This window comes from Dermacentor albipictus, chromosome 1, assembly GCF_038994185.2.
Source record: "Dermacentor albipictus isolate Rhodes 1998 colony chromosome 1, USDA_Dalb.pri_finalv2, whole genome shotgun sequence".
Classification (NCBI taxonomy): Eukaryota; Metazoa; Arthropoda; class Arachnida; order Ixodida; family Ixodidae; genus Dermacentor; species Dermacentor albipictus.
In genome coordinates, this window is record NC_091821.1 from 274,413,497 (window position 1) to 274,438,079 (window position 24,583).

General features: G+C 41.5%; 1 protein-coding gene across 2 annotated transcripts in view; it reads right to left on the bottom strand.

Annotated features, from left to right (window-relative positions):
• Window positions 1–3,815: 3,815 nt before the first annotated feature.
• The window catches only part of LOC135908775 (WD repeat-containing protein 11-like), a 318,419-nt gene continuing 297,651 nt past the window's right edge, over window positions 3,816–24,583 (bottom strand). The window contains exons 22-25 of one of the 2 annotated variants that reach the window (XM_065440614.1): window positions 10,789–10,981; window positions 7,472–7,546; window positions 7,271–7,409; window positions 3,816–4,023 (exon numbers count right to left, since the gene is read on the bottom strand). In XM_065440614.1, the coding sequence (XP_065296686.1) occupies window positions 3,839–4,023; window positions 7,271–7,409; window positions 7,472–7,546; window positions 10,789–10,981 (592 nt within the window). In that variant the 3' untranslated portion in view covers window positions 3,816–3,838. Of the gene's footprint in view, window positions 4,024–7,270; window positions 7,410–7,471; window positions 7,547–10,788; window positions 10,982–24,583 lie in introns of those variants that run through there. The other variant, XM_065440615.1, reaches the window with a different exon arrangement.

Below are 24,583 nucleotides of genomic sequence, written 5' to 3' on the forward strand. Positions count from 1 at the left end.
AAGAAAAAAAATTCCTAGACAATATAAATTAGACATAGGGCGCGGCTTAACTACAAATAACTTTTTCATTTGATAGTGTTGTCAAATACTGTAGAACCTCATTGATATGATCTTGTTACGTACAATTTCCCAGTACCAATGTTTGTGACCGAGAACACAAAAAAGACCCAATTGAGTTAGAAATATTTTTACTGGTTCATATGTTCCAGGAAAACACGACCTTTAGGCACCAACGTTCAACACATTGGCAAACCACAATTGTATGATACATTTTCTGGCCACTAGATCTCGTGTTAACATGAAGAGGAGTGAGGCTCACGCGATCACCACCTGCTGCAGCAGCTTCGCTGCAATACTCACCTGCACATCTCGCGTGAAAATGCCAGCGCACACTCAGTTTTTTAATCCGGTACCAGCAAATATCCTGATACCACAGATTTGAATCACCGCCAACTCTACTGTGATAAGCATCTTCACTTATGTGTATTACAGTGCGTGGGGCATAGTGCCATTGGAAGCATACTGTACGCTTTTAGTAGGCGATAACCCAAACGTGCCACCGTTCCCTGCTGCAGGTGGTGTGATGCGAGCGTCACATTTCACTCAGAGTTTGTTTAAAGAGGGCCCTCTGGCACTGCAATCGTTCCACCGCCATGTAAATGATGGGAAGTACACGGATTTGTCCGATCTTCGTGCTTGTGGATTCAGATGTTCTTGTGGCTTTGTTTATTATGCTTTATACGCCTTCATCCTCATAAATTTCAAAGCAATCTATACTTTCTGAAGTGCAGCAGACACTGTGAACACGCAAAATCACTACTAACTGCAACGGTTCAGCTTGTCGAGTTGGCCAAATCAAAACATGCAAAGCGTCTCAATGCACTGGCTTGCCTGCAATAAACTCATAAGGGCATTTTATATTATTTGTCGAATCACGCATCCATGGCGTAATGGTTTCAATATCGGGCCTCTGTGCTCGCGGTCCTGTGTTCGAATCTTGCTGTCTAACAATTTTAGTAATAGTTATTTTTACGCAGTACCTTCTTGAAAATTACTAGTAGCCATTTGAAGCCAGAAGGATGAAGTTTAGGCAAATCCACGTACTTCCCATAATTCCCATGCTGGCAGAACCACCGCCATTGCAGCTTCCGTAGACACTAGCGCCAGTGTTCCCTCTAGTAATTCTTGTATGAAACTATATGGTTTCACTCACCAGCTCGATTCTGTTCTGGTTTCCTCTTAGTGTCTTAAAACACTACGCGATAGGAAAACAACTAAATGCATCTCTGGCCACTGGAGCCCCACCAGCTTGACGCACATTGGTGTCTTGTGCCTCGTGCTACAACAATTCGTGCAACGTCTCATATTACGTAAATGTCCACTGAAAATACGAGGATGGCGGGAGATGGAAATTCAAGACAATGAGCAAAACGAGAACAAGGTAAAAGCGGGAGCCAACGTTTCAACACGTGGACTTGTATTATTCAAGACAACTCCACTTGTCTTGTCTTTTTCCTTGAACAAAACAATTACACTTGTCGAAACGTTGGCTGCTGCTTTTAGATTGTTCTCGTTTTGCTCATCGTCTTAAACGTCCACTAGAGTTTAGTCCAATTTTACAGCGAAGCTGTTAGCCTCTAGTTGGTCGGGATTTTTCGGGGGTTTGTGCTCACCCAAGCTGTCCCGCCACCTTGCAGCCGTGGTAACTCAGACAGACCTCAAATGGCAGCTGGAAAAGAGCTCCGTCTGAGTTTCTGCGTAACAGAATTATGTTTTCTCATATATTCAAATTACAGTCCAAAGCTGTCATGTCTGCAGCTTGCGTGTAAGTCATACTTTACGAATAAAACAGAAACAGTGCGACACAGGACGAGTGAGTAAAAAGCACAGGACAGAGCCCTAACTAGCAACCAAATGCTTTATTTGCAGAAGCAGCACATAAACACATCACTGAAGGTGACCTAAAAGAAAGAAAAAGAAGGATAAGCGTTAGCCACAAAGATAATACAGTTCTTTTGTTGATAGCATGAGTGACACAGAACTCATGCATGCGTCACCACTTGTGAATATGCAAAAGGCTTCAAAAGATTTCCCATGCGTTCTGTTCACTATATCTTCCAATTATTTCGCACTTCTTAAAGATCGGGGTGCAACCAGACGGCAGCCAGATGACTGTATGGGTTTCCTTTTAGTGAAGCAGCATGCTCGCGCAGGGGGGATCATTAATGCACCTCCCCGTTTGCCCAATATAGCAACGTTTACAATCGAGTGGGATTTATAGATGATGTGCGTACAGTCAATGAGGTCGCGAACGTGATTCTTATAGCAGTTTTTTAACGCGACAGTATTTACCCTGTTGACTGTTTTGCACAACCCACTCAGTTTATTAGGGGCATTGCACACAACCCTCCCTCCTGCCTTAGCCGCAATTTTTGTCGTCTACCAAATCCCGCTCAATTATAAATGTTGCTATATCGGGCAAAAGGGGAGGTGCATTAATGATCGCCTGCGCTAGCATGCCACTTCACTAAAAGGAAACCCGTACAGTCATCTGGCTGCCCACAGTAACACATGTGGTTGCACCTCGATCTTTAAGCTTAAAGTTGAAATCAATGGACGATATAGTGAACAGCGCGTGTGGGAAATCTTTGAGACCTTTTGGATATTCACAAGTGACGACGCATGCGTGAGTTCTGCGCGACTCATGCTATCAACAAAAGAACTGGATTATCTCTGTGGCTAACACTTATCCTTCTTTTTCTTTCCTTTAGGTCCCCTTCAGTGATGTCTTCATGTGCTGCTTTTACAAATAAAGCATTTGGTTGTTAGCCAGTGCTCTGTCCTGTGCTCTTCATTCGCTTGTCCTGTATCGCGCTGTTTCTGTTTTATTCCAATGATGAACCAACGTGCCCCTTTGAACACACTACATTACGAATTTTCTGATGCAATTTGCTTTGAAAAATTCAATCAGTTCAATAAGGCACTTGCACTTGGCAGAGGGCCTAGAAGAATGAGGATGTGTGCTGCACTTCTGCACACATGCTTGCATGCATGACATATGTCACTTGTGGTGGTGGTGCTTGCGTAAGCGTAACATCGTCTAATGTCAGCTGGGATGGTGGTACTTGTCTAACGTCCATACTAGCGTCATTGTACATCCGCTTTTCAAAGGGTGGAATGGAGGTGGATTTTTTTAGTTGCTTCGAATTGTATGTTTGCCTGCTTAGTACATTTTTCTCACATTTTTGTTTTTCATGAACGTATGAATTACGTTTTACTGTATTTTTTCAACCCAAGTTGATCTGCAGTGACAATCTCTTTTGGCAAATTTTTAACAAATGTCATGTAGCTTGGCATAACTAACTAGCCTCGTAGCCTTTGGTATCTTTTCATTCTGAATCAACATCCGCTTGGCATTTCTTACCTGTAGACCTCGATTTCACTGCACTGTTCTTTATGTTTTTAAGCCTAGGACATTTGAACATTTTTGGCAGCTTTCCACACATCTATAGAGATGCAAGAAACATAGATGAGCCAAGTCATAGTCTACAGTGCTTCATGATAGACTTTAAGAACGCTGTCCCCTACAGCTAAATAGTGTACGCGGTTTGGTTGTGCTTGTCTGTCTTTCTCTCTATGTCCCCCCTTCCACTCTCTTTCTCTTTTTATCTCCCTTAACCCTTTCCCTCATGCAGGGTAGCCAACCGGAACCTCTGGTTAACCTCCCTGCCTTTCTATGCCTCATCTCTCTCTCTCTCTGTCTCTACGCACCAGCATTTTTCGCTATGCTTGAATTATTCACAAAGCTTCTGAACTGCAGTTACAGCAGACAGTTTTATTATGGTTCTTGCTCCCGTTCAGAAATAGCAAGGCCTTCCTCCTCATCCAGCAGCATTTCCACTTCTTTGCGCAGGTCGGTTGCTGCTTCTCCAGCTAGGGAACAGTAGTGCAAGCTGGCTCTCTTGTTTCCCAAGGAGTGAAGATACCTAGCATAATCCAGCCACACGTTTTGGAAGAGGCTTGCTACACATATGTTAAGGAACCTTGCTTCAGAGGGCTTTGTAACAATCACAGCCAGAGCTGGTATTCAGTTCTCATACAAGAAGAATGTGAATAACACCTGATCTTCACTGTATGTTTCAGATTAGTGGAAGATCAGATAGCACAACACTAGATTTAGTCACCCAAGTATGCAACACAGTGCAGAGAAACTTGCAGCAGATATTTTTACAAGGGGCAACACCATCAGTAGTTGAACACCCGTTTGACCTTTTAGTACAGATCTTGGCGCAGGCAAAAAGCTAATTTGGTGCAGCAATAAGCACTTTCAGCGCAGTGTTGAACGTACAGCTATACACCACATACTCTCAATATTAACTGAAATAATCAACAAATTTAGCAGAATCAGCTTTAAGCATATCAATTCAGCATACAGGATAAAAATAATCTGACTAGTTTCATTAATTTTTAATAGAATGCCTTTCCCTGTGCGCATATCACAGTATACAGCCACTTCTACCACTTGGACTTGCAACAGGCATTTGCACGTTTGCCATGCTTCAAACGGTGGGGGTGGATGCAAAACTAAAACTAAAGAAAAAGACCCAAGGATGCGTAAGGAAGACCAGACCCTGTAGGATGTGCATGACTAAACCATTCAAAACACCCTGACAGTTCAAATATATTCATTAAAACTTCTTTCTGGGCGAGTTGGTGCATACTTGATTTGACAAATGTAACTGCACTAACACATGCAACCACAAAGGAACAAGGACAAGACACAAGCGCTGACTGTCAACTAAATTTTATTGACAGAAGATGGACACCTTACATAAGGCGAAAGGCAGAGGTGAAGTGAGAGGGAGCGATATAATCGGGAAAAATGACACTGCGCATCAAGGAACATACATGCAGGCAATCAACAGAAAAAAGAAAGGCAGGAGATAGCAAATAGCAATACTAAGGGGATGCAAGACGGTGCGCGTCAGTTTGGAAGCATTCCACATAAAGAAATATGGCAGCAAGTGCCGTAAGCACCCCTTCAGTATCACTATTTGCTGCAGAGCTTGAATTTTTAGAAGCGACCGAATACTGAATTGGTTGTCTTTTAGTATCTCTTCCGTTTTTCTGTTTCTGTTGGCTGCCTGCACATATGTTCATCGATGCGCGGTGTCATTTTCCCCGATTGTATCGCTCCCTCATTTCACCTCTGCCTTTCGCGTTATATAAGGTGTCCGTCTTCCGTCTATAAAATTTAGTTGACAGTCAGCACTTGTGTCTCGTCCTTGTTCCTTTGTGGTTGCATGTGTTAGCGCTGTTACATTTGTCAAATCACGTCCAAATATAAGAAACACTCTGAAATCCATGAAGCTACAGTGAAGATGTCCAGACATTTCTTTTACTTCTCAAACATTGAAAGTATCTTCTGCATGACTGTGCACTGGCTCATCTAAAAGCTGTTTAAATTACTACCACGGGATCTGCTCTTTCAATTGTGCAGGGTTGCAAGGAAGGCCCCCACTAATAGCCAATTATCAGCCAGCGGTTGCTAATCTCTCTGTATCTTTTTCTCTTTTTCCTTCTCCTTCTAGCCAGCAGTTGAGTACACATATCATAATGTATCTCTAGAGTGGTACCATCAAAAACATTGCAAAAAAAAGTGCTACCAAACATTATCAAAGCTGCTCTTTGATCTGACAGCCTCTTTGTGCGAGCTCCATGTCACAGTATGTAGCACGAAGAATACAGTACTGCACTACAGACATACAAACAATGAGACCACACAGTGACAAAACACTGAAACTGCTGCCAGGGAGAAATGCAATGAAAGAGCGAAAACAGCAAATGGAGGATCGAGGGCTTTGGCTATGTCCATAGCTATGGCCACTTCGTTCACCCCCATGATGATGATTAGGTAGTGTGCAGCTGTTCCACCACTACACCATTTAACATTTCAAGCAAAGCCAATGTAACACAGAACACTCTCCTGTCTTGCCATTACCTACAATGCCATTCGTTCTGCCTTGCACTATGACATGTTTACTCTTTCCTATTGTGGGTTCTTCTGGCTTCCAAATACCTAAGCTATGTTGAGCCTGCTCAAGGTCTTTATGATATTTGATACTGTGGCTGACTGATTTTTGGACATGGAGCATAAAAATGTTTGAACGGTATAGCTATCTGGAACAGATGTAACTGCCTTTTAAAGCCCCTAAAATACTTTTGCTTGGTCTTGTGCAACAGCAAAATATCAACTTAAAATTTTGTGGTGATTTGTCAGCTTTTATATTTGCATATAGACGAATATATCAGCAAGATTTCTGAGTAATTGCTGTTACTTTAGCATATTTGTATCTTCCAACATGATTTCTGTCTAACTGCTGGAACATAGCACTGGTACAAAAATGTAGAACAAGGAGAGTAGGTACTGACATCATTAAAAAAATTATGGCTTACAATGATTGAAAGTGATGGATGGAAAAGTTTAGGAAACGTCAAAGCAGTGTTAAATTCAGCTAACAACACAAGTAGTGTTTACAATAAAGAGCATTTGAAGCAGTGGTCTTGACTGGCCTGATGAGTAGTACCACTTCAGCAACATTACTTCACTGAAGCTGCTACTAAAGACGGGAGTTAGAAATTGATAATTAACTTGGTACATGTTGAGTGACTCAAAATAGCACAGCTATGTCACTCAAGAGGGCTGTCTAACACAAATTAAAGGTCCGCTTTTCTTTTGTTGGCTGTATAGACCAGTGTTTGGAGATGCTTTCAGAGTTTAATGCAGCAATGATATCAAGCTATTGTAACCTGTCCAAGAAAGCAAGACATTAGTTATGACTACATCACCACACAGTAATGGTTTCCAGACTAAGTAAAATCAGCTGTTATCCTCCATTTACTCGTTAAACCAGAAGTGTGTCATCCGTGTTCCTAATCAGTCCATTAAATTGTTGCCTTATTTTTAGATGTCTGAAATTGTTTTATATGCATAAAGAACTTCAGAAAAGAAGTGCTACTACAACCATTGTAGGGTTGCTGACAACTCATCTACTTCTGGTGCGTTTCTGGAATAGTTTGGTCAAGTCAACGGACACTGAGTGAACATGAGTCATCTACTGCAAATATTTTTTTCGTAATATGATACTAGTATGGGCGTTGTAATCTCCTTTATGTGTGCTTGTCCAGTGTCACAAAAAAATTTAATTGTGGCAATTTTATCAATGTAACAAACACCACTGATGAAACTACAGACAGACACGAAGGATACAGTGTTCTCGTGGCAGCGATCCATGCTCTAAGCAAGCATCAAGGAAGAGGGCAGCTCTTTCCACCATTCTCGCAGCGTGGAGAGTCTGGAGGCAACGAGCATACTGGCCCACACTCAGCAACACGAGTACCGCTTTGCCCTGTTGCAGAATTGTAGACATTATGTTGACAAATTGAAAGAAGGCTGTCAGTGACTGTTTACCTTCTGGTTCAGCTGGATCAAGTGCTCTGCCCACTTGCTAATAACCTCGCAGCTAGCAGCATCACTGAGAGTGCACTGTAAAAGAAAATGGCATTGTTCATAAATGAAGACATTGAAGTATTTACTACCAGTCGTCATCAATGTGAAAGGCAACACCCACATTTTTTCAAATACCAGTAGGGGCTAAACACACATGCACTCCATAAAAGTGTTCAATGATACTAAAAGTTCAACAGGAAAACTTATTCGTATGTATCAAGTTCCTAGATTTGAACCCATGCATCATGGGTTACAGCCACCTAAAAAAAATTTCCTCTTTCCTTTCATACTGATGACGACTGTACATACATACCCCACATGTAATGCCTCGTGAGGGCTTTGAGGTATAATGAATAACACATCTCTAGGAAAAATGACATTTTTTTTATTAAAAGGTCTGTGATCTTTCACTGGTATTACTAATGTGGGTGCCAGCCAAGAAAGAGCGTTAGCATGAAAGCTTATGATGTGTGTGATATCCCATTTAATAATAAAAACTTATGAACTCTTTCCTTACCACCAGATATGTGCTCATTTGCGCAAAAGGACAAGCCATAGATGAGATACATAGGATGAGCGGTGACTCTCAACTGAAGATATTATTAAAAAAGATCATTATAAGTGATTGAAACACACATAGAATCCAAAAGAATGTGTGGTCAGATAAAATATGAAGGTTAACAAAGCATATAAGTTAAAAGAAAGCAATAATCAAATATAAAAAGATTGCCAGAAAAATCAAAACCACCAAGGCAAAATAAAAAAAAGCTGATTATGTATGGTTGAGTGCATGTGCTAAGCAGATATGCATATTCCTTGTCTGACAAGGAAACCGGAGCCTGACTGACGAATGTGTCCCCCATTCTTGTAATATGAAAATTTTTGATTATTTCTTGTGTTGTTTGGCATCTATGTCTAGAAAGGACTTCTATAGGTGTACAGCCGCATGTGTGACAGTGCAACGTTAGATGCGATGCACTAGACTTCTTTAATGATTGTGTTCTTTTGATCCGATATTGAGGCACTTGCCACTCTGTCCCACATATGATTTTCCACATGTGAGTGGAATTTGGTAAACAATCCCAGTCTTACAAGGTACAAACGTTGTGAAGTGTCTTACATTGCAACCATCTTGTCTATTATCGCGCCGCTCGAGTTTTCTTCTAATGGAGTGGGGAAGTTGGTACGGTAACATACTTTTGTTGCAGCGTCGCATCTAATGTCACACTGGTCACACATGAGGCTGCACACCAATGCACACCAAGATCAGAAGTCCTTTCTAACACAGATGCTGAACAACTTACAAAATAATCGAAGCTTTCCATATTAAAAGAATGGGGGACGCATACATCAGACAAGGTTTGGTTTCGCTGTCGGACAAGGAATATGCATATCAGCTTAGCATGGGTGCTCACCCCAACATAATGTTTTCCTTTTGCCTTTGTGGTTTTGTTTTTTCAGGCAATTGTTTGATAATTGATTCTTGCTTTCTTTCAACTTTTATATTTTGTTAACCTTCATATTTGTATCTGACCATGCGTTCCTTTGGATTCTGTGTATGTTGCAATCACTTATATATGATCGTATTCGATTAAATCTTCAGTTGAGAGTCAGTACTCGTACTGTGTATCTCGTCTATGCCTTTGTCCTTTTGCACCACAACAAAATTATGTAACCATACCAACTCGCCCAACTATCAATCCTACTGAAACCTTATTTGGTACTTTGAATGGAAGCTTTAAAGCGGAAGTAATCACTTAAAATTTTTTTAGGATTCTTCAGTGAAATTTCAAACAAGCACATCAAGGAGTGTGAATGGAAAGAATAAGTAGCAATTTTGCCCAAAATTACCAAGAGCAAATAAAGAAAACAGATAACCTGAAATTACAAAATATGTGCTTTGTTTCTGGTTTTCAAAATCTAAGATCCAAGTTTGATAACGTCAAAAATTATGCAGATTTGGTGGCATTAATATTGCTATGCATTAATATTGCTTTTTGTATGTTATGTGGGAAAACCGTGGGCTTGCAAATGTGAAAACGGGCATGCACCTATTGTGCAGGGAGAATTTCTTTCGACTGCTTGTTGCAAGCACCTGGTTCCTTTCTTTCTGCATTTTTTAGGCTCCTGCAGCAATAGTTGCCAGGTTGGGGAACATTCACTAGTGTCTTCATACTTGATTATCATGATCGATCAGCTTCGCTCTGTGAGCACGTTAACGTAGTTGTGCACCTCGACCTGAAGCTGGAGCCTCCGTGTGCTTCGTACAGTAATGAATGAGAATATTTGCATAGATGGTGTTCAAAAAGAAAATCTCACAGTGCTACTCAAGCTTCTCTGAAAAGTCAGTCTGAAATCTAGTGTGTCCACTTGTGTGAAAAAAGAAAACTACACACAAGAAGGGAGTGTACAAAAAAACTTTGTATATTCTGATCAATAGCTATGTTGTGTTTTACGAAGTAAACCGACCCTGACCATAATGTCAGCACCATGGGAGCAGACCCTAACAGATGACTTCTGGTGGCATGCGTATCCTCTTCTAGCCCGGCTGTGGTTGCACATGGCTGTCAGTGTGGCTGAGCGCATACGCGGCTCGCGCAGCCTATTTTCAGTGGCAGGAAGTGGTTGAGCTGAAATAAGTGGTGGCTTCACATGTACTGCTTTCCTACAGGTCTAGTGCTGTAGTAAGACATGATTTTTGTAGCACAAAAATTCAGAAAAGAAAAAACTAGTGAAAGACAGCCGCTACACTCACAGCTGTTTATTCTGATGCTTTCCCGTTCCTGTCTTTCTGTCTGCACTTTCCTTTCACTAGTTTTTTCTATTCAGAATTTTTATGCTACAAAAATTACGTCTTACAGTAAACACTAACTAACCCAAGAAGACGCTCCCAAGAAAAAGTTTTCTTGCTAGTGCTAGAGGTTGCATAATCGCAAGCTTCGGAGACTCGCTAGAGGCAGATGAAGCGCTCGCTCCCCTCTGCCTGTGCTCTTCATCATGCCGCAGTGTTATGGCAGTGAGTGTTTGCAGTCATTGAGTGAGATTTGTACATGTTGGCCTGTGCATGTGTGTCACTATGCTTGCTAATTAGAACACTTGTTGGATGGACAACTTGGTAAGAGCAGCCGCACTGGGTACACTGGCGCTTTATAAAGCCGTGGCTATGTGCTCATGCATTCACCTTAACTCTGGTCATCGCTGTACACTATTGGTGCAGCCATCTTGAAGGGCAGGGTAAAGTAAGTACATCATGAACCTGAATGATCCAGCAGACTCACTTTTGCTAGCCAAACTGAGTCCTCCCATTGGCCAGCTGCCTGAAGGTAGCGACAGGCATCAAGACCCTTGCCAATGAGACATAGCAGCTGGACACCATCCCATGTGCGGCCATTGGCGATCAGGTTGGTGGCCACCAGCTTCACAACTGATTGTGCTTTGCTCTCAGTTTTGAGGGATGCCACCAAGCAAGCCCTGGACAATCAGCAGAAAAAACAGTTGCATAGATTGCAAGCACACAATATTTAAAATAGGGAAATTGTGGGAATTTCCATAAGTGCCACATAAATAAACAGATTAGTATATATAACTAAGACTAGTATGCTGCTCAGCAATACATCTGAAACACTATATTTGAGAGCTGCTATTTGCTAGGACATTAGTAGATCTCAGGCTGTTATTTACTAGCCAAAAAAAATACTAAACAAGCCCGCAATTATAAAGATTGTCTAGCCACATGCTGACAGCACCCAACAACAAAGGACCAAGTATTCAGTAGATGGTCAGGCAATATAAAAAACCCATGGTAAAATGTAAATGCCTTAACAGTAGCAAAGAAAAAAATTTTAATAAAAGGCCGAATTCAGCTGACAAGGGACAAGGTGAATAGGCTTGATTTTAGGTAGGAGGGGACCCAAACGTAACGAGGGGGAAGGTAAGTTCAAATTAACGTGTGCCACTAAGCACACACTACACTATCATCCTTGCGTTTTGTATGCTCACTGCATTGCTTTCTTTTAAGTCTCTGTTGCTGCCTTTCTCAGTTTTGTGATGGCAGACATCAAAGAACAATGTTTACGCATAAAGTTCTGTTTCCCAAGACAGAACAAGTTGCAAGGAACCTGAAGAATTGTGGCAATGTATACCAGACTGATTACGAGAAGAAAGGTGGTGAAAATACACTACAGTTAGCACTGCAAGTTAACAAAGCAAAGCACTACAAGTTAAAACACAAATTAAAGCTTCATTCCCCCAGCACGAGTGTATACAACCAAAGAAGCAGCCAAAAGTTCAACCACAACAATTTGCACTTAGACGGTCCCTGAAATGGTTGGGACTAATTTTGTAGATGTGTAGGGTACAGTTACAGTAAAATGATCATGCCACATGCTAAGTGAAGCATGTCATATTAAAAGAGCTACAGACCATTACAAGTTACCCACTTCCTTTGCCATGCTTTTTCTCCACAACTCGTCGGCCGAGAAATCGGGGCTAAGCTTCCTGTCATGATGTGACTCTGCATCACAATGTGACACCGTGTTGTCTGCTTCCAGTGTTTTAGAGTCAGCGTGTGCGAGGCCTCTCCAACTTCTCCGCTAGCTGCCTGGCCATCAATCCCCAGCGAGAGCTATCCAAGCAGCATGCATTGTGAGTGTGTCTAGTATTCTAGTAAATGCAGGTGGGCTGAGCGTTTTGAAAGATGGGCAGAGGCGTTAAATAATGCCCCTCCATGCTACTATCTCTGTGATGAAGGGGCTTTAGTGTAAACGTAAGCGGCCTGAGGGACCTGCACGGTGCAGCCACCTGGTGGCACAGAGCTTTATCAGCCAAACATAGAGCTAATATTACTAAAACCAAGTATAAAACATTTCAACATTAAAAAAGACAATGTGTTCATGATTATGCTGCTGCTGAAAATTTACACCAACAGCAAAGTAGAATACACTTGGTTACTGCTATATTAGCTGTGTGTGTCATTGGTGAAGCTCTGTACTACCAGCTGGCTGCACCCTGCACGCCACTCACATTTGCGCCTCCACTCATCTGGCAAAAACCCAGTTCATCTGTGTTTACCGGAACACCGGACATGGGAAAACTCTCTATTGTGGTATCAATCCTCCAATATGAAGTTACGGCTGCAAATGCATAGATCCTGGCACTGACCAGATACCAATAGCCAGATACGCTGCTGCCTTACAGAGGGACATGACGTCACAGCTTGACATGTCACCGATTGCTAGGTTTGCAGACCACAACACAACAAGGGTGATTCGTGGTCCTCGCAAAAAGAAACCTCGAGATCAACACTGACTGCACGTCTTGCGTCAACACGGAGCATGTTGTAACATAAGCAGGCGAAACTTGCTGTGTGCTGGAAGTGCTTGAGTGTAGTGATAAATTAGCATTGTGTATTCTTTTTTTGTTACTTTCTTTTAAAGCGACACTAAAGGCAAATGCTAAGTCGACATGGACTATTAGAATACCATTCCAGAAACCTGGCAGTGTTTGTTTTGTGCCAAGAAAAGACTTAATTGACGAGAAAATCGCATCTGCAGGATTTCCATACCTTCAGCGAAATGCAAATAGCCTGCTCCCGAGCGGGGAAGTGGTAATGCTGCGTATGCCATCATCACGTCCTTTTCTGTCGGTGTGCGAAACAGCGCCTGAGAGGTGGTGTTACAATTTTTTGTGCAAAGTGTGAAACGCAGCGCTGTGGCAAAAATCGAGCCATGACAAAGCGTTGGATTAGCCGCAGCACCTGCTCTTGGTCAAATAGTGTAGACCGTTCGGGAATCCCGCAACCATACATGGAGTGTGCATCCTCTGCTACTTGCAGTTTGTATGAGTTTCACGAGCCAGCAAAACCAGCGCAGCACTGCATGAAAATGAAACTACTGAAGCGCGAAAACGTGGGTGGCATAGAGTCGAGCGATAACGAAACCTTTTGACAGCCCATGTCTTAACGCCAATGAGTTCTTTTTTCTAAAAATCAAATAGAACTGATGATGATGTTTGAGGTTTAACGGCGCAAGGGCCAGGTATGGCCAAAGAGCGCCATGCTAGTGGTAATGAATATGTAGTGGTCTGATGGGTTCTGTGAATTTAATGTGATGTGGCTGTAAAAAGGCCTAAAACAGCTGGTGTAGATTGCATAAAATGTAAACGTAATAAAATTATGGCAATGATCAATGACATGTATTATGATCACTAAAATGCATTAAGAAAGAATGATGTATTATATAATATATGCGAGATGTTAAATTGCTTAGAGCACTACTGCCTCGCCAGAGCCCTAGAAACACAAGGGCCTAGAGGCGTGTGCTATTCAAAATAATTATCACGGCGGCATCCTTTGAAGAGAGGAGGCGCTACGAACTAATGGGGCTAAAAACATGTAGCACAACTTCTTTCAGGAAACCTAGGACAGCGTCGGTATCAAAGAGCGGTTCTGCACCGAGTAACATAACAGGATGAAGGGGGATGTGCTGCCGGTATGCTAAGGGAAAATGTTCTTTTCTTTCAGATTCGGCTTTCTGACACTCCAGAAAGACGGGGCGGACGGTCAGCCTCTCGCCGCATCTACCACAGGTTGGAGGCTCGTTTCCGGTGAGTAAAAAAGTTATGTGCGCCAAATGTGTGTCTTATTCTTAGAAGACAGAATAGGACAGCTGTCCGACGTGATTTTGTTACAGGAGGCCAGAAACCTAATTGTGGCTTTATTACATGCAGTTTATTATTTGTTTCCAGGTCCCACAAGCGTTGCCAGTACTTTCGCAGTTTCCTTCTTAAGAAAGGCTTCAGGTCTGTGACTGGGACCGAAGCAGTAGGATTAACTGCATGCAATGAAATTGATGTGGCCATCTGGTCCGCTAGAACGTTACCCTTGATGCTCCTATGTCCAGGCACCCAGCATATAATCACAGGTTGATTAGATATATATGCTTTACACAGGACGGAATAGAGTTCATTAATTACTGGATTTTTGTGGTTTACGAATGACATCAAGGCCTTCACAACACTAAGGGAGTCCGTATAAATAACAGATTTTTGGAGTTTTGATTTCTTTATATGCTTTACAGCCGATAACAGTGCATAGGCCTCAGCCGTAAAGATACTAGTTTCTGAATGCAGTACGTCGGTTTCCGAGACGGATGGACCGACGGCTGCATAGGACACCCCGTCGTGTGACTTCGATGCGTCTGTGTAGAACTCCGTGCAGGAGTGTTTGTACTGGAGTTCCCGGAAATGCATTTGGATTTCAATCTCTGGAGTGTGCTTTGTAACTTGCATGAAAGTTAAATTGCATCGTATTATCTGCCACTCCCAAGCAGGTAGCAGCTTAGCTGGAGGCATTAGGCGATGTTTGAGAGTTGGGACATCCATTTCAGTGCTAAGCTCCCTCACACGCAGCAAGAAAGGTTGTCTTACGGAGGGATGATTACGAAAGAGTGTAGCGTATGTCATATCGTTAATGGTATTAAAACACGGATGTTGAGGATTAGAGTGGACTTTCAGAAAATATGTTTGGCTGATGTATGTTCTCTGCAGATGAAGTGACCACTCATTTGATTCTACATATAAACTTTCAATGGGACTTGTTCTGAAGGCACCAGTGGCCAGTCGGATTCCTAGATGGTGGACTGGGTATAGCATCATGAGTGCTCGGGGCGGCAGGGTGATAAATCACGGCACCATAGTCCAATCGTGATTGAATGAGGCTCTTGTAGAGATTCATTAAACACTTTCTGTCACTACTCCATGAAGTCTGGGATAGAAGTTTCATTATGTTCATTGTTATTAGACATCTTTCTTTAAGATGTTTAATGTGGGGGACGAAAGTGAGTCTATCATCAAGTATAACACCTAGAAATTTGTGTTTTTGTTTACAGGTATCTGTTGTACACAGTTCTAAGCAAGGATCTGGGATCAGGCCACTCTTTCTTGTAAAAAAAACACAAGAACGATAGAACTGGACAAGTAGCATTATCTTTCGTCTTATAATGCAATACACCAATCTTTTTATTATGAGTTGTTGAGTACTAGTGACAGAATTATAACGAGGAGTGCCGTCATAATTGGGCTAGTACTTGAATGTCCCAGGGGAGTCCCCAATTATATGCTGCATTTACCCCAATTTCTTGATTACTAAAGCTCTGTTTGTGATAATATAGATGTAGATATAGAATATAGATATAGAATATCTCGAGCACTAATCTATCACTTAAGCTTGACTTAATATTTGCAATATTTGCCTTTTGTGTCCTTTAAGGAAACAAATTAACGAACATTCCAACTATTATGAACAACATTTGTTCACCACGAAGGTGGAAAAATTATCGGCGGAGCAAACTGGGGAGGCAATGGGATAGCTCGCACAATTGACTTCAATTGTGCTTAATTATGTAGATTGTAATGGGGCAGCTCAAAACTAAGGGGGGTGGTGCTGCTGCAATCGTTAGCGATACACATTTTTAAAACCTTATAATAAATTACACGCTCTATGCAGAGTGTTTAAATGCAGCCCTTAATGATCAGAAGGACCGATCCTAATGACTCAGTACATTTGTACAACATCGTCAAAATCATTTCAGTATCTCTTTAAGACCAGGAACATTGTTTTGATGATATCGCAACAATGGTGATGGAACAAGAGAAGTATATCTCAAGTCTTCTACCTCATAGCTTTCAAGTTGCCAAAGAATCTCCGAGGCCAGAAAGAGAAACAGCCACAAATGACAGTTGTGAAGCTCTTTAACAGTCAGTTGTTATAAATCTGTTCAACTTGCGATCAACTGAGTGCCTAAAAGAGTCAATCATGAGTTTCAGATTTAGCCAATGCTCTTTTGAAAGCGCATGCCTGTCCAGGAATTATTGATTGTATATTATTTTTTTTTTTGCTTATACAGAGTTTACGAACACTGATTGGACCCATAGCTCTAGGCTAGTTGAGTCCAAAATAATAATAATAATGATAAATTTATACAAAGGCATTTCAGACAGAATAAACAACACTGGACAATAATCAAATATACAGAAAGTGCATGCTCAGGCTCTGCATGCATGCAGTACAGACAGCCCCCAAAAAGCATAAACAAAACAAAAAACAACAAATAGATAAACATATAATAAAAATGTAAACAAGCCACATATTATTTACGTCAGATTCTTAATTGTTCTAAGAAGTGCTTTTTAGTACATTAAATAATTGTTTGGCATTTTTTATTACAACAGGAATTGTGTTCCAGGTTTTAATACCATGGAAATGAAGTAGACATTCACCGTATACATTATTAGCGAGAGGAACATTCAAATTACTAAATGTTTGTTGTATGGTACTATGAGAAGGCACATGAAACAACACATCAGAAGGATGATTATAAGCATCATGTCATTTTACATAAAAGACCTAAGGGTAGCAACTGCAATCTGTAGAACAAAGGTTTGCTAGGGTCATTATATTTCAAGTTGGTTACAATTCTCACAGCATGTTATTACAGTCACTTTACCAGGTCCAGATAAGTTTGGTATGTGCCCCTACAAACTCAATGCAACACAAGAGGTGACTATGAATGAATAAAAATAAAGTATTTTAAAGCATTTGTAGTGTCATTGTATCAAAATAATTAAGAGCTTTAATTAATGCATGACATTCTACAGCCAATTTAGAGCAACACATTAAAGCTGCAGTTGCCAGTGTGAGTGATCATCTACCGTGACTCCAAGATATTTCGTTGTTAGATCTCAGTTCCACTTATTCTTATCTTTACGACATTAGTGTTTACCGATTCCCATCTGGAGCCAAAGGTGCCATTCTTTATTTTTAGTGTTAATACTCTGTCGATTATACGGGAACCATTAAGCAACTTTTCCTAATTCAACATTTGCTTTCAAGACCACTTTGATTGTTAGCTGTAATTATAATGCGTGTACCGTCAGAGTACATCAGTACATTAGAATACTCTTATGTGTACAGTAAGCCATTCATATATAAGATGAAAAGCAATGGTCCTGGCACTGAACTTTGTGGAACACTGGTGTGAAAATACCCATGTTTTACAATAATGTTGTTCCACAAGGATGCAGAGCATGTTGAATATTTGTTCCTTCCATACGTGTCAACTACTGTCCCACCAACCTTTTCCAGGGAGGGCTGAGCCCCTCCTGGCGATGCCAAAGCCAGCTCACCCCCTTGAATTTGTCATTGCCAGGATTCTGCCATCCACATTTGAGGTTTATTTTGAGTTGTCTCAAGCTGTTTACCTGTTATTCTTTTTCAGTTGTCTAAAAGCTGTTAATTTTCTTTGTTCTCGCCAGCGTGCTTGGCTTTTTATTTACATTTTTTTTTAAATTTCTATGAGCCCTGATAATACAGGAAAAGACACATTAGCTGGAGTGATTCTGGCTGGCTAATATTATGTATTATTCCTAAATTAGCATAAATATTAGCCTAAATATTATTCTATTTTCACCGTAGCCACCACAGTGGTGCAGTGGCTATGGTGTCACACTGCTGAGCAGGAGGTCACAAGTTCGATCCCAGTCGTGACAGTCACATTCCAAGGCAAGCAGAATGCAAGCATGCTCGTGTACCGTGCTTTGGGTGCACATTAAAGAACCCCAGGTAGTCAAGATTAATTAGAAGCTATCCCACTACAGTGCCGCTCACAATGCACTGTGCATTTTCGGTACGGTAAACCCCCCAATTTAATTTTAGTTTTCACTGTGAACACGCACACATGCACGCATGCATGCACTATATATAAAGGAAAAACTTTATGATAATATTAGGAAAGAGTGATGTAGCAAACTAGCCTTCATTTCTAATGGTATAGATAGTAATATCTTGATGAGGATTCAACCAAAGGACCACGCAGGATTCCGCAAAGGCTACTCAACAATAGACCATATTCACACTACCAACCAGGTGATAGAGAAATGTGCAGAATATAACCGACCCTTATATATAGCTTTCATTGATTACGATAAAGCATTTGATTCAGTCGAAATCTGCGCAGTCACGGAGGCATTACGGAATCAGGGTGTAGACAAGCCGTATGTAAAAATACTGAAAGATATCTATAGCGGCTCCACAGCCACCGTAGCCCTCCATAAGGAAAGCAACAAAATCCCAATAAAGAAAGGCGTCAGGCAGAGAGATACGATCTCTCCTATGCTATTCACAGCGTGTTTACAGGAGGTATTCAGAGACCTGGATTGGGAAGAATTGGGGATAAGAGTTAATGGAGAATACCTTAGTAACTTGCGATTCGTTGCTATTATTGCCTTGCTTAGTAACTCAGGAGACCAATTGCAATGCATGCTCACTGACCTGGAGAGGCAAAGCAGAAGGGTGGGTCTAAAAATTAGTCTGCAGAAAACTAAGATAATGTTTAAGTCTCGGAAGAGAACAGCAGTTTACGATAGGTAGCGAGGCACTGGAAGTGATAAGGGAATACATCTACTTAGGGCAGGTAGTGACCGCAGATCCGGATCATGAGACTGAAATAATCAGAAGCATAAGAATGGGCTGGGGTGCGTTTGGCAGGCATTCTCAGATCATGAACAGCAGGTTGCCATTATCCCTCAAGAGAAAAGTGTATAACAGCTGTGTCTTACAAGTACTCATGTACGGGACAGAAACCTGGAGGCTTACGAAAAGGATTTTATTTAAATTGAGGACGACACAAAGAGCTATGGAAAGAAGAATGATGGGTGTAACATTAAGGGATAAGAAAAAAGCAGATTGGGTGAGGGAACAAACGCGAGAGAATGACATCTTAGTTGAAATCAAGAAAAAGAAATGGGCATGGGCAATACATGTAATGAGGAGGGAAGATAACCGACAGTCATTAAGGGTTACGGATTGGATTCCAAGGGAAGGGAAGCGTAGCAGGGGGCGGCAGAAAGTTAGGTGGGCGGATGAGATTAAGAAGTCTGCAGGGACAACATGGCCACAATTTGTACATGACCGAGGTAGTTGGAGAAGTATGGGAGATGCCTTTGCCCTGCAGTAGGCTTAACCAGGCGGATGATAATGATGATGATTATCTTGATGAGGGCTAGTTGGTTCATATTTAGAACCGAGGTTGAACTGCGTGAATAACACAAATACACGAGGAAACAAATACCACAAACAAGTGCTGACTACCAATTGAAAATTTATTTGAAATTTTCCAGCCATTTTATATCTTTTCCAGCATAGACATGCGAACACAAGTCACAAATACATCTGAAAAATCAGCAACAGCATAATCTTTCATGCAAGAAAGCCATTTCTTTTTCTGACAAGGTAAGGAAGGGAGCGCTTAGACATTTATCTCCTTCCTTTCTAATGTAATAAGCCTCTATTGTTTCCCTTTCCCTATGAATTTTGTTTTTTCAAATATGGGAGTGCAGGGACATTTGTTACTTGCCCTGCTAAATGACTCTTGTAGCCATTCTTTAGGTTACTTTATTTTGTTTATTTATTTACCAAAGTACCCACAGCACCTTCGATAGGCATTACAGTGGGGGGGTATTACATAGAAGAAGAAAGATACAAATTTCAGGCAGCATAGGATAAAACGCCACATGTTCATGTCTATAATATTACATCATGAAGCGACTGTATAAACATTTCATTTGAATTTATGTTCACAATATCACTTGGTAACCGATTCCAGCCTCGAGTTGCATTGGGGAAAAAGGACTTACTAAACACATTAGTTTTACATAAAGTTTCCGTCACTTTGAGTTCGTGATCAGCTCTCACAGACACATAGTCGGGCATATGCAAGTAGTTCGTGTTATTGATACGTGTTCTTGAAAGAAAGATATCGTGGAACAGTTTTAATCTATGAATTAAACGTCATTTTTGTAGCAAGTCCCACCCAATTTTCTTTTTGGCCTCTGTCGCACTAAAATTTCGTGTGAACAAGAAGGTGGTTAACCGAGGGGGCCGATTTTTATTAATCATATCATAAGAAGCCAACAAATACTGACACCAAGGACAACATAGGTTAAATTACTTGTGCTTAATAAATGAAATAAAGAAACGATAAATTAATGAAAATGAAAGTGGATGAAAAAATAACTTGCCACAGGTGGCGAACGATCCCACAACCTTTGCATAACTGAACAATCCCACAACCTTCGCAACCTCCGCCGTAAAGGTTTGTGAGTGGTGGCTTTAACTTCACATTTTGTGACGTTGATTGAAATTTCAAATATTCATGTTATGAACTGTTTTAATGAGAGACCAATCTGGAGTTCAAACTAAATTGGTTTCAGACCAAGATGCTCAATATTGCAGGCTCATATTGACCTTGAAAGTCGTATTCAGCTGGTGCTGCACTAAAGGCGGTATGCAGCATTGGTCACTATTGACACCACAAAAGCTTATGCTTATGTTGAGCATGTGGTACTGGTTTATCAGCTTCGAAACCTTAACTTCCCCAAGTAACTTCCAGCCTAGATAACAGAATTTTGTGCAACAAAGAGCTTTATTATTGCTTCAAAAACGGCATTTCTTCAGCTAGGTATGGGCTGGGGCTGGGCAGTATTGAAGATGCATGCATCTTATGCACTACATTGCTCCTTGGGTATCTTGTGTCTGTATCATGTGTCAAGATGGGCATCAGTATCTACATTTTCGATACATCAGTTGAGGTATCGTGTCTTGTGTACTGAACCTGACTGCTAAGTTCAGTGGAATAGTTGAGCTGTGTTGTGGACCCTGGGCATGGAGATTGCCATCTACCAGTATACAGAAAGTATATATATTTATTGGTGTTAGCCAGTTGGTTTGCTTTTATTGTTGTTAAAAATTGCTGAAGGCTAGCAAATAATTTGGAGGACGCTTAAGCTTCGCCGTTAAGAGGAAGCTTTAGCTCGGGCCCAAATCTGACGTGGCCTATTCAAATACATGTAAAATGTAAAAACGTATTTCTGAGATAACCCCTGGACCGATTTTAAAGGGACAATAAAGGTTACTATGAAGTCAAGTTAAAGTGATAAAGCAATGCTCTAGAACGTCTAAGGCGCCAATATAATCGCGAACAGAGCTTTAGTAACCGAGAAGTTGAGGTAAATGCATGACACAATTTGGGAGCCTCCAGCGACATTCCGGTACTAGCCCGATGACGAAGGCACTCCTATCATAATTTATGTCACTAGTACACATCTACTCGTATTAAAAAGATAATTTCATTAGGTTATAAGACGGAAGAAAATGCTACTTGTCTACTTCTGTTCGATTCTAAGAAAAAATAACATTTTGACGTTACCTTTCAGTAGTGTGGGTGGTCGAACGGTTTTGTGTTTGCTCGACTCTGCGCCGCGCGCACTTTGGAGATTCAGTTGTTTCGTTATTGCGTTGTGCTGCGCTGGTTCTGCTGGCTCGCGAAATTTGCATTTGGAACAAGCAGCGAGAATGCCACGTCTATGTGATTTGGAACAAGCAGCAAGAATGCCACGTCCATGTGATGTCGTGGGATGCGCGAACAGTCCGCGGAACTTGACCAAGGGCAGTTGCAGTGGCAAATCCAACCTTACTTATCACTGTGTGCCAACGAGTGAACCTCTCCGTTCGAAGAGGTTAAGTGCCATACCTCTGCCACAGCGCATTGGCAAAGAGCCGAAAAATCACACAGTGTGCTCGCTGCACTTTCGTCCAGAGGATTAGGAGTTCAACGCCGACTTACTGAAGTCATGTGGGGTGCCTTTCAAAGCAATGCTTTCCCGTAGCGCTGTTCCGTCAGTCTTGCCTGCATTCTCCGAAGCGCAAGAACAACTGCAGGTCGAAGACGGAACAGTGAGTGCGGCATTTGGTTTTTACGAAGGAAAAGCTACAAATGTGGGAATATGTACAGCCATGACATCCAGTTGCCGTCGTAGTAGTACGCAACGACGGCAGCAGCGTGAGCCCTCAGCAGCAGGTCACGTTCATCAGTACTTAAATCACTGAAGTCGAGCCTAGCATCGCGAGCCAATGTGTCGTCGTTCATTGCAATGAGCAATGTGTCGTCAGGGTCGTTCATTGCAATGAGCATCAAAGTTGGCGTCATAAAATAAAGAACCAGCTCATCGTCGTGCACTTTCCCTTCCGCTAGCCACCATAGTTCCGCTTTCGTGCTGCTGTTGGCTCTGTCTTGGCTCTGTTTCTGGCCATGCATTTGCATTTTGCACAGAAAAGCCGTAGCGCCGTCTGCGGGCGCCGTTTTACTCACCGATGGCTCAACGTCACTATGAGACCATAACGTCACCACTCCTCAATCATAGGGCAAGTGACTTGAGCTGCACTAGAGGTACGCGAACGCTTCAGAAAGCATTTTATCTTAAAATAAGTCTCTTCTTCGCACGAAACAAGCGTTTTGAGGTTTCTGGGATGGTATTTCAACAGTCCACATTGACCTAATTTTAACCTTTAGTGTCCCTTTAATGAAATTTGTTGCACTTGAGAGACAAGGTTACATTCTAGTGACTGCTGCAAGCGTAATTTTGATTTAGGGCCTGAATTTTTTTGAAAGGATCTTCAAAAATTTGCAAGTTTGAGAAAAATGGAAGCACAAAGTTTACGAATTAATAGCTCTGCATCAAGAACAGATATTGCCATTCTGTAAACGGCATCCATTAGTTCATTCAAAGCGGGCAAGTTCTATATGTCAATTAATAGCTTACGTGAATTTGTTGCATTGTGTACAAGGGCTCGGCAAATGCAGTATTTTCATATTACAACGTTTTTTTGAGATTCATGTGTAACATATCAATTTCGTCTATTGTACTATTAGATGTACTATTAGATGCAGTTCACAGAACTGTGACAGCATTTTTCATTGCTGAGTTACAGAGTTGTATACTTGATAGTTTCGTTTTCTGAAAATTTTCGATTTTTGGCAATTCTTAATTAAAAAATTGACGACTTAATTCAAAAATTCGAAACCAACAGTCACTAGATTTTATACTTTTCTTTTAAACGCAACAAACCTCATCAAATTTGGTGTAGTGGTTGCCGATAAAAACGAATTCTCCTTTTACATGTATTTAGATAGGAGCGCCCGAGCTAAAGCTTCCTCTTAAGAATGGAAAGCAATAGCATTCAAAGACCCCCGACTGCTTTTCATGCTTCCTGGCAACTGAAGCTTATGTAACCATAATGTTTACTGGGAAACGCTGGCAGTGAACGTTATGCATGAAGGCAAGCTTTCTGGTATAAACGTGGCCTCTTGCGCAGGTTGATCTCCTGTTATTGTTTCGCACTTTTAATATTTCAATCTTAAAAGAGCTAACATAAAAGATATGCGCTGTCAGTGTTTTTTTTCTTTTCATTACATTTGTTTGTGGGCTGCCATTCTCAAAATTCCTAGGAATAACTTTGTAAGGAACGAAAGACAAGGTATAAGCAACTCTGGTGGTAGTAGAGTGGTTGGATATGTGTGGTTAGGAATTACGTTTGAAATTCTTTTTGCCGAAGCGACGTCTGACGCCGGATTTGTTGTGACACAGCGCCCTTAACGTTTTCACGTTAATAATGGCCAATTGACCGATTCCAAAATTGTCAGCGCCACTTGCAGGGAAAACGAAGAACCTCGCGCCATGCCGTTTGGTTAGAAAATAAGGCCGACGCTAGCGTGCAGTCTGTGCTCCGCGTATTGATCCGATCTGCTTTGTGCATTATTTCAGTGCTTTATTGAATTGGTTTCAATCAGTGCGTGAGTAATGATTGAAGAAGACAATATATACCCCTCCCGTTTGCACACACGTGACTTCTTGAAGTGCTTCAAAACGAACGACGGTGTTTGGCGGTACCTGTCCTTGAACACTTTGATTGTTCGTCAGGCGTGTTGAGGCTTGGCGCTACATGACAAAGGCTACGTGGCAAATCAAATTATAAGCTTCCCCACAGCTGATTCAGAAGGTGGGCTGACTGGTACGAGCGACATCTAAGCCGTCCATGAGACAGGCAGCGTGTATGTGGTGTTGTGTTGGCAGCTACTGTACAGCTTATACATAACACGATGTGTTATATACATCTTCAAGGGGTGTAGAATAGCGCGATTAAAACGCTATGTGTGTCCCTGTGTGTCCTCTTTTGTCCCG